Source organism: Passer montanus, unplaced genomic scaffold (genome assembly GCF_014805655.1).
Source record: "Passer montanus isolate IOZ18808 unplaced genomic scaffold, ASM1480565v1 scaffold14, whole genome shotgun sequence".
NCBI lineage: Eukaryota > Metazoa > Chordata > Aves > Passeriformes > Passeridae > Passer > Passer montanus.
Genome location: NW_024360941.1, coordinates 12,129,355 through 12,143,786, shown reverse-complemented (window position 1 = coordinate 12,143,786; position 14,432 = coordinate 12,129,355). Strand labels below are relative to the sequence as shown.

The 14,432-nt window shown below is 41.8% G+C and overlaps 1 protein-coding gene across 7 annotated transcripts in view; it reads right to left on the bottom strand.

Annotated features, from left to right (window-relative positions):
* The window catches only part of STOX2 (storkhead box 2), a 142,369-nt gene that overhangs the window by 59,868 nt on the left and 68,069 nt on the right, over nucleotides 1-14,432 (bottom strand). For 2 of the 7 annotated variants that reach the window (XM_039700087.1, XM_039700088.1), the window contains exon 1: nucleotides 10,763-11,693. The exons of the other annotated variants lie outside the window; for them this stretch is intronic. In XM_039700087.1, coding sequence (XP_039556021.1) covers nucleotides 10,763-10,928 — 166 coding nt within the window. In that variant the 5' untranslated portion in view covers nucleotides 10,929-11,693. Of the gene's footprint in view, nucleotides 1-10,762; nucleotides 11,694-14,432 lie in introns of those variants that run through there. 7 annotated transcript variants of the gene reach the window in all.

The following is a 14,432-nucleotide window of genomic DNA, read 5'->3' as shown; positions in this document are numbered from 1 at the left end:
CAACTCTTTTAACTCACCTTTTCATGATTTAACTCTAAATGTAATCTACAGTGAAACACTTCACTGTAGTTAAGTACGCTGCTGTGGGTGTGAAAAAGGGATCACTGTTAAGATAAAAAAGAATAACCATAAAAAGCCAAGTGTACTATGTCGTAGAGCCAGTTGGTCTGAGCACTGCAATGAAAACCAAACGATCTTATCATCTGGTAGGCAGAAAAAACCTTGTATTAATTTTGAAATTAGCTCAGAGATATGCAAATGAAGGACCAATGGTCCTGATTTAAATACAGCCAGTTTAATGACTTAAATTGAAATCTAAAGGTGAGCTGGTAAAAGTGAAGCATACTTCTCATGACCAGAACACAACAACATCAGCCTTCTCTGGCAGAACAGCAACTCTGTCCATGGCTCCTCTTTTTGTGCTCTGCCATCATACCTGCCCTTTTTTCTGGTAAACCTGCCCCAGTTTCTCTAGCTGTCCAATCTGTGGCCCTAATTCAAAGGCAGACTCCAATCAAAAGGGAGAATTACTCAGCAGTTACAGCTATATCCTCGTTGGCCTTTCCAATTCTCCTATGGAGGCAAAGAATACGTGCAAGAGAGATGGGTACATGCATTGTTCATGGAAGGATCACTGCTGTGTGTTATGGTTTCCTGTCTAAACAGTCAGCCAAAACTTTGTGCACTTTTCCCACTAAAGGACAGAGTCAGACCCTTGGGGCCTTAAGATACATTCTCATGTAGAGCCATCAGCACACACACACAGAGCACAGGCTCGCCACGTATCCAATTAAATAAACTTACATAAATCATATTTTACTGTGCTGCACAACAGGCAATATGGCTGACCACATCTGGTGAAAAGTTATTGTATGTGGCTCTAATATAAACAGTACCTCACATAGCTACTCCAGCCTCTTGTGAAAAGAGGTAGTTAAGAATGAGATTTTTAAAGCAAGGTGTCTAAAACATGCCTGAATTTTACACCTATGGTTACTGAAGAATATTTCTGCAATTCAAATAATTACACTGACTGAACACAAGATTGATTCAAAGGAAAATGCCCTATGATTTTAGCAACAAGCAAAAAATGCAAAATGTTTCATTTAGGGATGACTATATATTTTTCCAACAAAACTGGAAGAAGTTGTTCAGAAACTGAGATTTCATTAAAGCTGGAAAGAAAAAAATACAGAAAACCATTCCTTGCTTCTTTATTCTGTGAAAACATTTCAGCCAAATCCATTCCTATGCAGACATCCCATGCGAATACAATTTTAAGATTTCACTCTTGAAATTCAATGCTTATGGAACATTTGTATTTAAAGAGAAAGAAAAGTAACTACGTCCATCCATAATGAAAGCAGAGACTAAAGAACTATTTGTAACATACTACAAAACCCCTAAATATTCCCTTAAGATGGACTTCCTTTATTCATAATTTTTGACTGGACTAGTGCAAGGGGAGGAGGTCAGTGCACGGATAGCCAGCCAATCTGTTCCCACCTGTAATCCCATCTCCTCATCCATGAAACTGCCTTGAAACCAGAGGCTGAGGGATTGCTCAGGCTTTGGGTGAACTTTCCATGGCCCCTGGTATTTGTCCCCCATCTCTCAAAAGAGATGTACTGCAGACACACCCAATTTACAAGTGGAGGTTGAAGCTGTTCCAAACTTCATGTTACAGGCAATAAACTTCTCTGAAGTTTCTGGCCACTCTACTCACCCAGCCAGCAATGTAGTAATTACACCTGAAAGCACAAATCTGAAGAAAACCTTGTAAAAAAAATATTTCTGCTTCACTCTGTTTAAAAAAATATTTAGTTTAAGGCTCACATTTTGTGAAACAGGCCACAGTATGGTCCAAGAATGCAAATTCTCACAAAAGCAGAGTTCAGAATGTCCTATGAAAATGAAGAATGGTACTTCACTCTAAAATGCTGTGAAAATTTAAGAGGCAAAGTTAAGTATCATAATGAAATTTAGTACATCATCTTTACTGGCTTACAGGATAAACAGTCCAATTTATAGCATTTACAACATTATCACATACGGTCAGAAGTTCATCTACAAAGTTCATCTACAAACTAAGTCACAGGTCATCAACAGGAAATTCATAGGAAATTATGGAGGAAATTAAAAGAACACAAATGGGCAAAGAAACTAATTTATACAATCTAGGTTCTCCCAGCACAGCTTCCTGTGTTATGATGAACTAAGCTTTCATACTGAACTTTGCCTTTTCCAGGCCACATTAAGTATTTCTGAACTGTCTATTATACTCTGTAAGCCTCAAAATGTGGAGGTCAGATTCACTAAAGAGCCATTCTGTTTTGTTTTTTTTTACACAATATATCTGGGAAAGGAAATGGTAACTAGAAAAGGTGTTTTGAGATCATTAAATGCAGATTTATCACTATTGGCACCTCAACAATGGGTATACAAGATCCTTCATTGACACAAATACCGCAGTGAGGACAGACACCATCCAAACACAAGAAGACATTCTCATATTTCTTCAGTTCCAGCATCCCAGCCAAACTGCACCTGCACTCTTGATCATGTTTGAGGAGATGACAAGTAGCATCTGTGGGCCTGTTTTACTCTCACATTAAACATGCTTTTCAAAATAAAACCTCTGGTCAGTAAGGCATAGGAATAGAGAGAGCTAAAGTTCATCTAGGTTATCTGGACAAGTTTTGTAAAGAAAAGCTACTAAACAGAAGCAGCTACTGCTTAATTGTTTAGAGCTGAAAGCTGAATGCACTGTATTGCCTATACCTGCAATGTATCACACAGAAACAAAAGTTAGGAGTAACTTTTCAAGACAGATACAAAATGAAAGACTGGTAAGATGCCTCAGCTGTCTCTCTTCTTGCTCCTTTAGTTAAATAAAAAGACCTAGTATAAATGTGATCAACTTTTCCTTAATTCTTTTTCACAGCACCCAAATACCCACATAAGGTCCACAAAATAAAAGCAGTTCAAGTTCATTCTTACTCTGGTGCTTTTACACTATGAAATTCAATAAAAACATTGAGATATGTTTTTTCAATATCACAACTTGAAATTTCTAGTGAATTGTGCATTTGTAGCTATCTTCTGCAGACAGTATTTCCCACTGAAGCAACAAGAAAACACACACATACTTTAAAAATTACAGGAATCACATAATCTACAATTTGATGAGAAACAGAACTATTTTTGGGTTGTGAGGAGTTGGTTGACAAGGTAGTAGTGATAGCAGTACCGAGTAACACTCATGCCACATCATTTACTGCTGGTATTATAAACAGGCTCTCTCTTTTGGCTTGCAGGAAGTGAGATGGAAAATTCTAAGAACACAGTGTTGATCTGAACACAGGATTTCACTTGCAGAAGGAGACTGCTAGGTTCACACTGAACACACCTATTACTGGATGTCTGTTCCTACCCACCACTACCAAATCAAAGCCTGGGTTGAGAAAGGATCCTTTCTTTGTGATGGGCAATATTACAGTATAAAACAAAGGAGAAGGTTCTCCTAGTAAACCGATTACAACAGAAGTGCAGAAAACTGCAGAAACAGTTAGAAGTACCCAGGAAAACAAAGTAAGTGACTGATACAACTGGGAATACCTCCCTCACCTACTAACTTTCAAACCCAGTGATTTAATCTCTCTTTGAGGGAAGGAAAAGGGAAAGTTGCTATCCTCTTTATAATGAATTCAAGCCTGTTGAAGATCAAGTTTTCTTGTTTTAGTTACCTTTTGCAGCCTGTTTAAAAGCTGCCAATACAGATCAGGATTCTGTCTAAACTAGACTACTCTACCCACTCCATCATGCTGCACACCCAAATATACTTGCGGTAAAGCCAGGTCTTCCTTTTTCCCCACCCCCCTCCACAGGCAATTTGAGGAAGATAATTCCAGCACCTATATGTCATCCAAGAGTGAGATACAAAACAGCATCAGTAGAGCAGCCAACTCAATAAAATATGCTGAAAAAAGGAAGCCAGTAGCTATAAACAACTTTCATACCCTTTCATAGCTACAGGCAGTCACTTGGGAGCAACAAATTCTGGTTTCGGAAATTTTTGCAACTTCAATATTCAAGCATTTTCCCTAGGACTACTCTGGTTACTACTGGCCTTGATACCAAAAATTCAGCAAGAACAAGTACAGAAGCACAGTTTCCTGAGACTCTTAGAAAAGCTTTTAACCTTTGTTTCTGCTTCCTGTCCTATCTAATTAATCTAGAAAAAAAAATCTATAAATGAAAGTGTTCAGTTTAAGTTCAGGCACTCAGGTCTCAGTTTTAATAGTCACTATCCTTTTTCCCCCTTCTGATAAAAAACTAAACCTAATGGTTGGACAGAATTGCATGAAGCATTAATTAGTTACTTCTTACAAGGGGCAATCTATATTTCTAAGCGAAGATTTACATCTACCATCAAACCAATCAGATATCCAGTTTTGGTAATTTAATGGTAGTTTTGCCATTTACACTAATGGGAAGTATAATGTTTTTCAAGGAAAAAAACCAAATACCATTGTTTTATTTAGCAATTCTTACACAAGCTCTAACTTAGCTGACAATTTTTGGTCATGACTGATACTGTCTGGCCACTTCCAACTATGTAAAAGCATGCTTAGGGGGACCCAAGAGTAACTGTACCTGCAAGTTTTTTCAGCACTGCTTTACTTGAGTCATGGCCCAGAATTTGGATTTGATTCTGTTTTAATGCTGTTCACAGAGATATTTTACAACCTGCTATGGGATATAAAGCAGAGTCATGCTACAGAACCTTCCAGAAAACTGAAAAGAAACCCCCAATTTTTGGAGGATTTCTACAACATGCTTAGCAAAATAGAATATTTCTGGTCTTATGATGGTACTTATATGTCTTTAAACCGTGCAAAGAATGTTACAAAGACAGTAGTTTACTCTGAGATGGACTCTCCAGCATACAAATGAAGGCCTATTGTTGCTCACAGCTGAGCAGGTCATCGAGCTAACCAAAGGTGATCTGCAGAATCCTCACATTTCAGTCCCCTCCAACAAATAATGCATTTTGCAAAGATGTGGCTGCTATTCAATTCCAAAATGGCAAGATATTCAACACCCTTTAGGTTCATCAAGTGTTGCCAACAGGGTATGACCTCTACACCTGTGAAAGAAGGGAGCTATTCGTGATGAATCAGTACTGTCTTTGTTCTGAATCCTTGTCTACTCTTGAAAGAGGAGCTTCCTGTATCTTCATTAGTCTATCATACCTAGTGTGCATATAGAAAAATTACTTCAGTCACAGGATTACCAGAAAACACAACTAGAAATGTATTCAGATGCAGACTGACACTCCAATACAAATGTCAATGACAGCCTTTGGTGACTTGATCCTGGAGTACCTCTGTGCCCCCCAACCTGGCCAAAGTCCAAGCAAACCAGCAGAGAGAACATGGAGACTTTGAATGGAAGCAAGACCAAGGGGCTGGGAAGGAAAAATAACCTGGAACTTAGCCCTGCAGAGGTGAGTGCTTTGAACTGAGATAGAAACATGAACAAGTCTAGCTAAGATAGGCAGACACACAGTCTTCTCTTTGTTATATTCATTCCTCTTTGATTTTACTTCTAATGCCATGAAGAAAAGAGACACTCTGGATCCCCACACTCATAGGTCACAACAGCCAGGAAGAGCAACAGGTACTCAGCTGCAGTTTGGTCACACAAGCAGTGCTCAGAACACTGCCCACAGCTCAGTCTAAAAGTGAGCTCACGGGTATGCAGAAAATGTCTTGGTACCTGGTGGGCAAGGACCAGACACACACAGGTTTTGTCACATGTGTGACAAAACACACAGGCATGGGCACAGCACTGTATGTGAGTTAATATCACACATACAACCACAGGAATTAAAACCAGGGCTTTACAGGAGAGAAGAGCCTTTTCTTTTAGGCAAGAAACTGGGGAGAAAACAAAATGAAGTAGAAACTGTGCAAAAATGACTGGCCCATGAACTTGAACCAAGTTTGTGGTCTGAAGACACAGCACATTTAGATCCTTCCCCCATATCAGGATGCAGTGAAAGTTCCTAATTCTCTGTCACAGTAAGTGGATGCCACAGAGACCAAAAGGGACTGGAAAGACACAGTGAGCCCAGTAGTAACCTCCCAAGCAATAAAGCAGGCACAGCCCCTGAACTAACTGAAGAGAGTGACCCTCTCAGGGTTCACCAGTTCACCACAGACTGCAGCAAAAGAGACAGAGCAGGATCCACGAGGTAAAGCTGGTCCTACTGGCCACTGACACCCATAAACTCTCAGGTTTTATTGTCCCAGCAATGGGTCTGGCCTAAAACAACACAAAACTACTCAGAATTCGGGGAAGCAAAGAGATCACATTACTGTTAAGAAGATATATGGGAAGCTGTTTCTTAATACCACATTTTAAAAAAAGAAGGTGATGCAATACTGATTATTCCATTAAATATTAATTACAATACAGCTGCTTTCAAGCTACAACATATTCCTTTAGATAACTGAATTAAAGGACAGGAGAACTGAATGAGCTTTGTGTGTATGTGGCACTTCTCAATTACATTAAACTGAGTTCTTCAGCTCATGTGTAATCATCTCTAAATATTAATCTTTAGACTTACAGGTTCAAGATTAAAAAAAAAACCAAAACCCAATAACTTAAGACTCTCAGATTTGTTCAGATGACTCCCAAGATACTTCTTGCTGTTCAAGGAGCTTGAAGAGTTTGTCCTAGACCTTTCATCAAACATTCCTGAAAGAGAGAATGAGGTTACCTTTTCCTCCTATAAATTTTACTTTGCATAGAGATACCATCAGTTGGACAGCAGGGTTGCATACTTCTCTTCTTTCCCTTCTACTTGAACTTGGTAATCAAACTCCAGTAACAGCAGACAACACTGAGACTGGATTTTACTCTTCAACTTTGAAGCACTGAAACCTCTGCAAGGAAAATGTAAAGTAAAGAGCAGTAAAGTAACTGCACACTTTTCAAAGGTAACCTCCAAACAACCATGCTCTGGAATTAGTTTTTACCATTGCAGAAAGCTCTTCAGACATTCCTTCATGCTGTGACTGTTACCCTAGACCACCTCTATCCATCTCAAACTGACATGTTACCTCCAACACCAAAATCATCAATTAAAGTAAATGAAGGCTGCAGGAAAAGTTTTCAAGAGCATTGCTCAGTTCCAGTAATATTTAATGGCTGGGTCGACCATAGGGTGCAGCTCCTCTCTCTGCTAAAACAAAATCCAGGACTTGCTTTCGTATTTAGAAGGAAAAAGAGAGAAAAAAAAAGGCAAGAAGCTTCCAATATTTGAAAAGCTATATATATACTTTCATTTAACTGTTTGGAAATCTCCAAAGTTGCATTAAATTTTATCCTGCTTGGCAGTTGCATATGATTTCTTTCTTTTCCCTTGAATTAAGCAGCAATATATCACAAACTTCAAGTATATTTCCCCCTTTTCAGCAAGAGGTACTGTATACATATATATGAATTGTATTGGATTCAGTCTCTCTTCTCACACAAGGTCAAAACTCTACATTGTTGTAATTTTCTTTTTCAGTGTTTTTTCTCCAAGACAGTCCTCCACTGGGAAATTAATATTCTGCATGAACAATGAACTCCTTGCATGGCCTTTGAACCTAGTGGTTGCTAGGAGGCCTAAAGAAACCCTGGAGTACAGCCTATTTAATAGCACGTATCAAGAGATTATTCAGAAGCAAAAATGTGTGATTTTCTAAATTGTCTGCTTTTTTCCCTCCTTACTTCCATCTCCATTCATCTGTCAAACAATCTTTAGATTTCATATGAATTGCATCTGCATCAATTTTCTATAATTATGGGCAGTTTGTTCCCTGAGTATTGAAAATGTGACTGGCCAGCCACCAATGCTGCTTAAAATCAAGCAAATATCAAACTGCTCCTTACTCAGTTTCACTGAAAAGGCTGCTTAAAATCAGATGTGCTTCACCACTGCAGCATGAGGTTTGCACTTCCATTATAAACATGGTTCTGCTTAGGGGCTGTGTTTTCCTCATACAAAACACCATGGCACTGACGGCAGCACCATTACTCAGTATTTCTCTGTGCTGAAAGAAATATATATAGCTTCTCCATTCAATTCAGGCATACTTGAATATTAACATTTCAAGCTTTTTAGCATCTTATTGAAGGTTGTTTGATTGTATGCATTTCCGTATTTCCCCCAGCATAGTAATTGAGGAAAAATCCAAGCTTTCTTTCCCACCCTCCACCCCATTCCAAACAATGAGGCATTTAATTAAAAGATGACCACAACAATGTTAATGGTGATGAGGTTAAATGGTTGGATAAACAGAATGCAGCCCTCTGAAAAGCCCATGTGTTTCAGGACACTTTCTCCCCTACAACACTCTGGGTGACAAAGAAAGCATTTGTATTCCTGATCCTCACAATTTTTACACCAGTGGACTTCCTACAAATTTCCTGCAAGGAAGAGAGTTTCCTTCAATAGTGAGAAGTGTTTAGACACAGTAACTATACCTCCCAAAACTAATATTTGGAAAGGCAGTGGACAAGAATCCTTTAAAAAAAATTAATGTGCAACTATCCATTATAAGAGAACAATTAAATTTCCAGATAAAAGCCTAACAAGCTGTTGTTAGGGATGAAAAAAAACAACAACACCAAAAAACCCCAAAACAACAAAACCAACAAGTATTTGCTGATTTTAATTTTCAGTGTGTTCTTCTTCCAAAAACTTCAGCAAATTAGTAAAACTTAACATGACATTTGTTCTTATCTTCAGTTGTTGCAATTGAAATCAATACCCTCTATATTTATAAAAAAGTATTCCTGGTCTGGAGATTACTTTAAAATACCTGTAGCAGATGAAAATTCTGTGCCCCCTCCCACCTCTCAAGGACACAGGTATCTGCCAACAAAAGCAGGGTGACATATCTGATTCTGCAGATTGCTGGTGTTCAGCTGTCTGGTTGGTTTGTACCAATCTTGCCAACATAAAGCTTTCACAGAGCCAGAGCACTTTGCTGAAGAATTAAAAACAAGCAAGAACCACACCACTTGGCACAAAATCCTCACGTGAGCTCCTTCTCTTTTAAATATGGGCTTTCACACTGAAAGAAGGGACTAAAAAGTACTGACTTCAACAGATCTGACACAGGGTATCTCACATTGGGAATACCAGGACATTCACCCAGAATAAGAAAAATCTTTGCAGTATTGTCAGATTCAACTTTCCAGACACTTTCAAGTCCTGCAGCACCAACAGAACAAGTCAACCACTCCACCAACACAACCATTCTCCTCTTCAGCTGTTCAAGCATAAATTTTCCTTGTTGTTTCCACTCACTATGTGACTTCCCAGGAACCAGAGCACCAATTGCAAAAATGGCACAATACTCTTACACAGGCAGATTTTTCAATAAAATGCATATTATTTCTCTTGTACTTGGGCATTAAAGAAAAAACAGTCATGAGGCACTTTTAAAACATGAAAAACCAATCCTGACTAAAGAGATATGTTTATTTGGGCCAGAGACAGGAAAGTGAGCATATAACTGAAAACCACAATCTGTGGCTCAACCTTTGCAGCAGAAATGGGGCGGGAGGGGACAGCAGTACCGGGCTGGAGACGTTTTCAGTAATGCATTATAAATACCTTAGTTTTCTCCTTTAAAGGAATCTGCCTACTCAACCTAAATGGTGCCTCGGAGGGAGAAACGTGCCTTTGTGATAAATTGGAAATTGCCATCATAATAATGAAACATTATGTCCTATCATCACAATAAAGAGGCAGCAGAACAACAAAGGAGGTTTCCAGGATTTTCTGCCCCCGGTCCCCTCCCCATCAGCATTTTTCCAAGTCTTCTTTTGGGTGTTTATGAAATGCCTTAATTCCAAGGCCATTAAGATGCATTTCTGGATGGAGCAGATTCTACATATAGTACTGAGGCTTTCCAAAATCTCACCAGCACTCCATCGGAGGCCAAGCCTCTCCCTGATGCCTGCCTTTCCCTGCGCTGTTTTTTTGTTTTGCTTGTGCTTTCTCTTTCCCATGCACAAACATGTTGGTGCAGTGTCCATTATTTCCCTACGGCCTTCCTTGAAAGCTACTGACAAATGAATATACATGCACGTGTGTGTTCCACCACATACACAGGTCTGGTCTCCTTCTACACCTCAAAAAACAAATGCAAATGTGTTTACAGTCATTTTCACCAACACATGCCTTGCCATTGCAGAAACATGCAGCTGAAAGCCCGAGAGTCTGTAACAAGACAACTGCATTTGCAATCCTTTTCCTTTCCAAAATGGAAAAACACGAAAACCTGATGAGTTTAGAACTAGAGTTAACTGCATTTTAAGCGGAATGTGTGGGAGAGCAGTAAATATCCAGCACATGCTTTTACGCACAAAAGGCGCAAAGGGCTCCATGCTCTGCACATCCAGTCATTTTTGTCTGCTCTTCCGCAACACAGATGCAACCGTTTTTCTCACACATTTTATTTCACTAGACTAATAGATTTTAAACACCATATTGCGAGGACACCGCTGTGAATCTTGCAGAGGTACAAAATGGTGGATGTATGCTATTTTTTTTTTCATTATTCCTAACAACTCAGCCTCCCCGATCGCAGGCTCCCCTCCGTACCCACCAACACATCCTTCCCAGCCAGACACACATCCCGAAGCAGGCTCGCAATAAAGCTCTCTGGCATACACAAATTATGTTACAAACCTGATGTCATGTAGCCCCGTGATGCCTGGGAAATAAAAGCTGGGGGGAAGTGCTTGTGCAGTCGGTAGTCCTTCTCGCTGCGGGACCTCATGCGGTCTGAGGCCCGGTCGGAGAAGTCGGAGCTAGGCCAGGCCCGCCGCAAGGTCGTACTCCGCGTCTTCTTCATCCTGAGGATGCCCGAGCCTACTGCTCCCGCCGCAGCATGGGTCAGGGCTGCGCGCTGCCGGGCATCAGCCTAGCGCGGGCACCGCCGGGGCGCAACCTGCGCGCATCTCGCCGCTCCCTCTTCTAGGGCGCCAGCCGCAGGTCCCTTCCTTTTTTTTTTTTTTCTCCCTCGAATGATCCAATTTTACACACGTCCCACAATGCATTACACTTCATTTGCAATCGGTCCGGCTTATAGCTCCCAGATTTGCGTGGAGGAAAGGCACGTTATGTGGCTTCTCAGGCAAAAAAAGGAATGGGGGGGAGGGGGAGCTGGAGGGGGCTGGGGACGAGAGATGTGCAGCGTGGGAGCTCGGGGGTCCCGAACAATGGCCCAATTCAGCCCGGCCGTGCTTAGCCAACTGTGAGCCCCGACACAAAAGGCCCAAACAAACGAGGAAAATCCCGCGGCCGCCGGCTGCGACCCCGACCGCGGCGCGCCCGGCGCTGGGGAGGAGGCGGCAGCTCCCGGCGCGGCGGGAGGAGCGGCGGGAGGAGGAGGAGGAGGGAGAGGAGAGGAGGGAGGGCCCACAGACGCCTCTCTCGGCCGCGGGACGAGCGGATGCAGGCGCGGAGCGCCGCGCACCGCGCCGCCGCCCGGGCTCATGCCACTCCCGCCGGAGCCGCGCTAGTCCCGCCGGGCTCCGCGCTCCCCCGCGCGGCACCGGCTCGCCCGCGCCCGCGTACAAAACCCCGTGCACGGCAGGCACCCGGACCCCTCCCGCCTGCACCCGCTCCGCCTCCTTTCCGTCCGTCCGTCCTTCCTTCCTTCCTTCCTGGCGGTGGCAGTGACGGCGGAGCGCCGGGACCGGGTGCGCAGCGCTGGGCACGCCGCACCGGCGGGCAGGGAGAGCGGCGGGCCGGGCCCGGCCATCGGCCCCTTCGGGCGCCGCTGCCGCCCCGGGCCAGCCGCGGGCCGAATGGACACAAGCGAGGGAAGGGCGCCAGGACAGATGTGCATCCCCGGGGCACCCCTGCGCACAGCCTGCGGGGCTCACCCACGCATCCTCCGCCGCCTTTCCCCATGGGCGCCTCAGGAACCGGCTCTCCCCAGGAGGGCCCAGTCTGCCACACCGCCACATTGAGAACCCACCACACGCCACAAGGGTGTCCAGGACACCCGGGCTGCCCCCTCAGTGGCGGGAAGGGGGCTGCCCACCCTCTCACAGTGGCTCACACATCTACTCCCAGGGCACCCTCTTGAGTGGGGCCTGGCCACCAGGGCATTTCATGAACTCCAGTTAAGCAGAACTGTGCAAAGGGACTCGGTTCCTTCTCCGCAAGAAGCTCTGAGCACGCCCGGTGTCAGGTGCTGCCACCCTTATCAATGGGGACAACTGCAATGCAGGCATGTGAAAATGTTGCTTTTGCAGCTTTGTTAAATCACTTATATATTTACATTTTTATAATTAATCTTCTTACAGTGGTTTGTGTCACATTTCTAAGAGCATGGAAAAACAGAGAAGTGTAATTTTGTAACTGGCAATTTTCAATAGTGGTGAACCAGTCAAAGGATGACCATCAGTGAATGAACTTTATGCCAAAGCCAGAGGGCCATGAGATATTATCCATTAGCTGCCTTGCTGCATGGCTGTGGGTTAGTCACTTCAGCAGCCACCTCAGCCCATCTGGCTGCACTACTGCGGGCAGCACACACACCACAGAATTATTCAGGGACTCGTACACAGCAGTCCCTTTCGTATGAGTAGAATACATGTCTATGAAACTCAGCAAGAAATTTGAAAGCTAAATGCTACAGGGTTCTTTCTCATTCTGCCTCATCTTTTTCCAACTTTGAAAAGCTATCAGGAAAGACATGTTTGCACTGATGCTTTGTATACTGGTAGCAACAGGAAAAAGTTAAGATGAGAAAAAAGATGGCCTAGAGCTCCTCTAATAAAAACACAAGATTTTCCATCATAAAACTTACTCATCTAGCAATTTACTCATCAACCTACGCAAAGCTTATAATAGAGCATGTTTTCACCCTCAGACCAGAAAAACCATAAGAACTTTTAGAATCACTCCATTTTTCTCCTTGAAGGCTGAGGTTGCAGTAGATTGGTTAGCACTACCTAGATAAGTCAAACCTAAAACATGTACCTATTTTACCAGATGTAGAAGCAAATTAAATTGTGTCTAGGAGCACAAATTCACATTGCACTATCTGAACATTGAATGAATGATGGCTTTGCCTTTCCAGCAGTCAAGAAGTGGTTGAATATAGCTGGCCAGCTAACTTCAACTTATTGCTGAACTGAACTCAACTTTTCTCCTAGTCTAGACACAGCCCTAGATATCAATCTGTTCCATTAAAAGATGACACGAGACAAGAGACAAATAGGAATCAGCAATGAGGAGGAAAAATGAGGTCAAGAAGTAGGAAGACAGAACAAAGCAGGACACACAAACAAACACTCACAACAACAAACAAGGCCACAGTGATCTTTACACTGGCTTTTTGTATAATTATTCCTAACTAAAATAGTCTAACAGATATCAAATAAAAAAAGATGGGATGGCTCTGCCACTGTCAGATAAAGCACACATCCCAATTCTTTTCAAGCAATTTGCTGTGCACTAATGAACTGGTGACTTTGCACAGAAGTCTTTCAAGTGGCTTTAATTGACTTAATTTGTACACTTCCATGAATTGTCACAAGGGTAATACAGTACATATAATTAACACATGGTATTGTCTGCTTATCAGTTGTAGGAATTACACTGGTTCATAGTTTTGGGTACAGATAATGACCCATCTTCCTTTTGTGGTAATTTTAAATGAATAATAATTTGCTCCTACAACTATGAAAGGAGGAGGGAATGAGAGAAATAAGTAACTATAGTGGTTTGACCATCTGGCAAGATCAATTTTCCCTTCCCCCATGTGGGGAGATTTGTTTAAAAACAATTTAAAACATCTCAGTATTGAGACTTTGTTCCTGTGGTCACCTAAAGTTCCTTTTATCAAGTCTTCTCACAGTTATCTTGTTTGGTTTCAGCTTAAAATCTTCTGACATGGTATCTGAAAGAGTATTCCTCTTTGAAGAGAGGAATTCAGAGCAAGTTTCCTCCTGCTCTTGAATTGTTTGAAGTCAAGTGTTGTTACTGGGATGAATCAAATATATAATTAAAGACCAAGTTTAAGTTTTGGCTGTTTTCTTTGGAATAAGAGCTAGAACTGTGAGTGTAATTGGTTTTTTATTTTTTTTTTTTTGCTTCAGTGGCCAAACTGAAATAAAACTATTTTCTTCATGTGATCTGAAAGCTAAAATTTGAGAACTTTAAAAGAAAAAATCAAAACAAAACAAAATAACAAACAAATCCACAAGATTTTATTCTGACACATTTAAGTTTACTTTTTTTTTTAATAAAGGAAAGTAAATTTCTGGATTCATATGGCTATGTCAGAGCAGAGTAAAGAAAAGATTCTCAGCTGTGGAAATTGTCTAATAGAGCTTGCTAG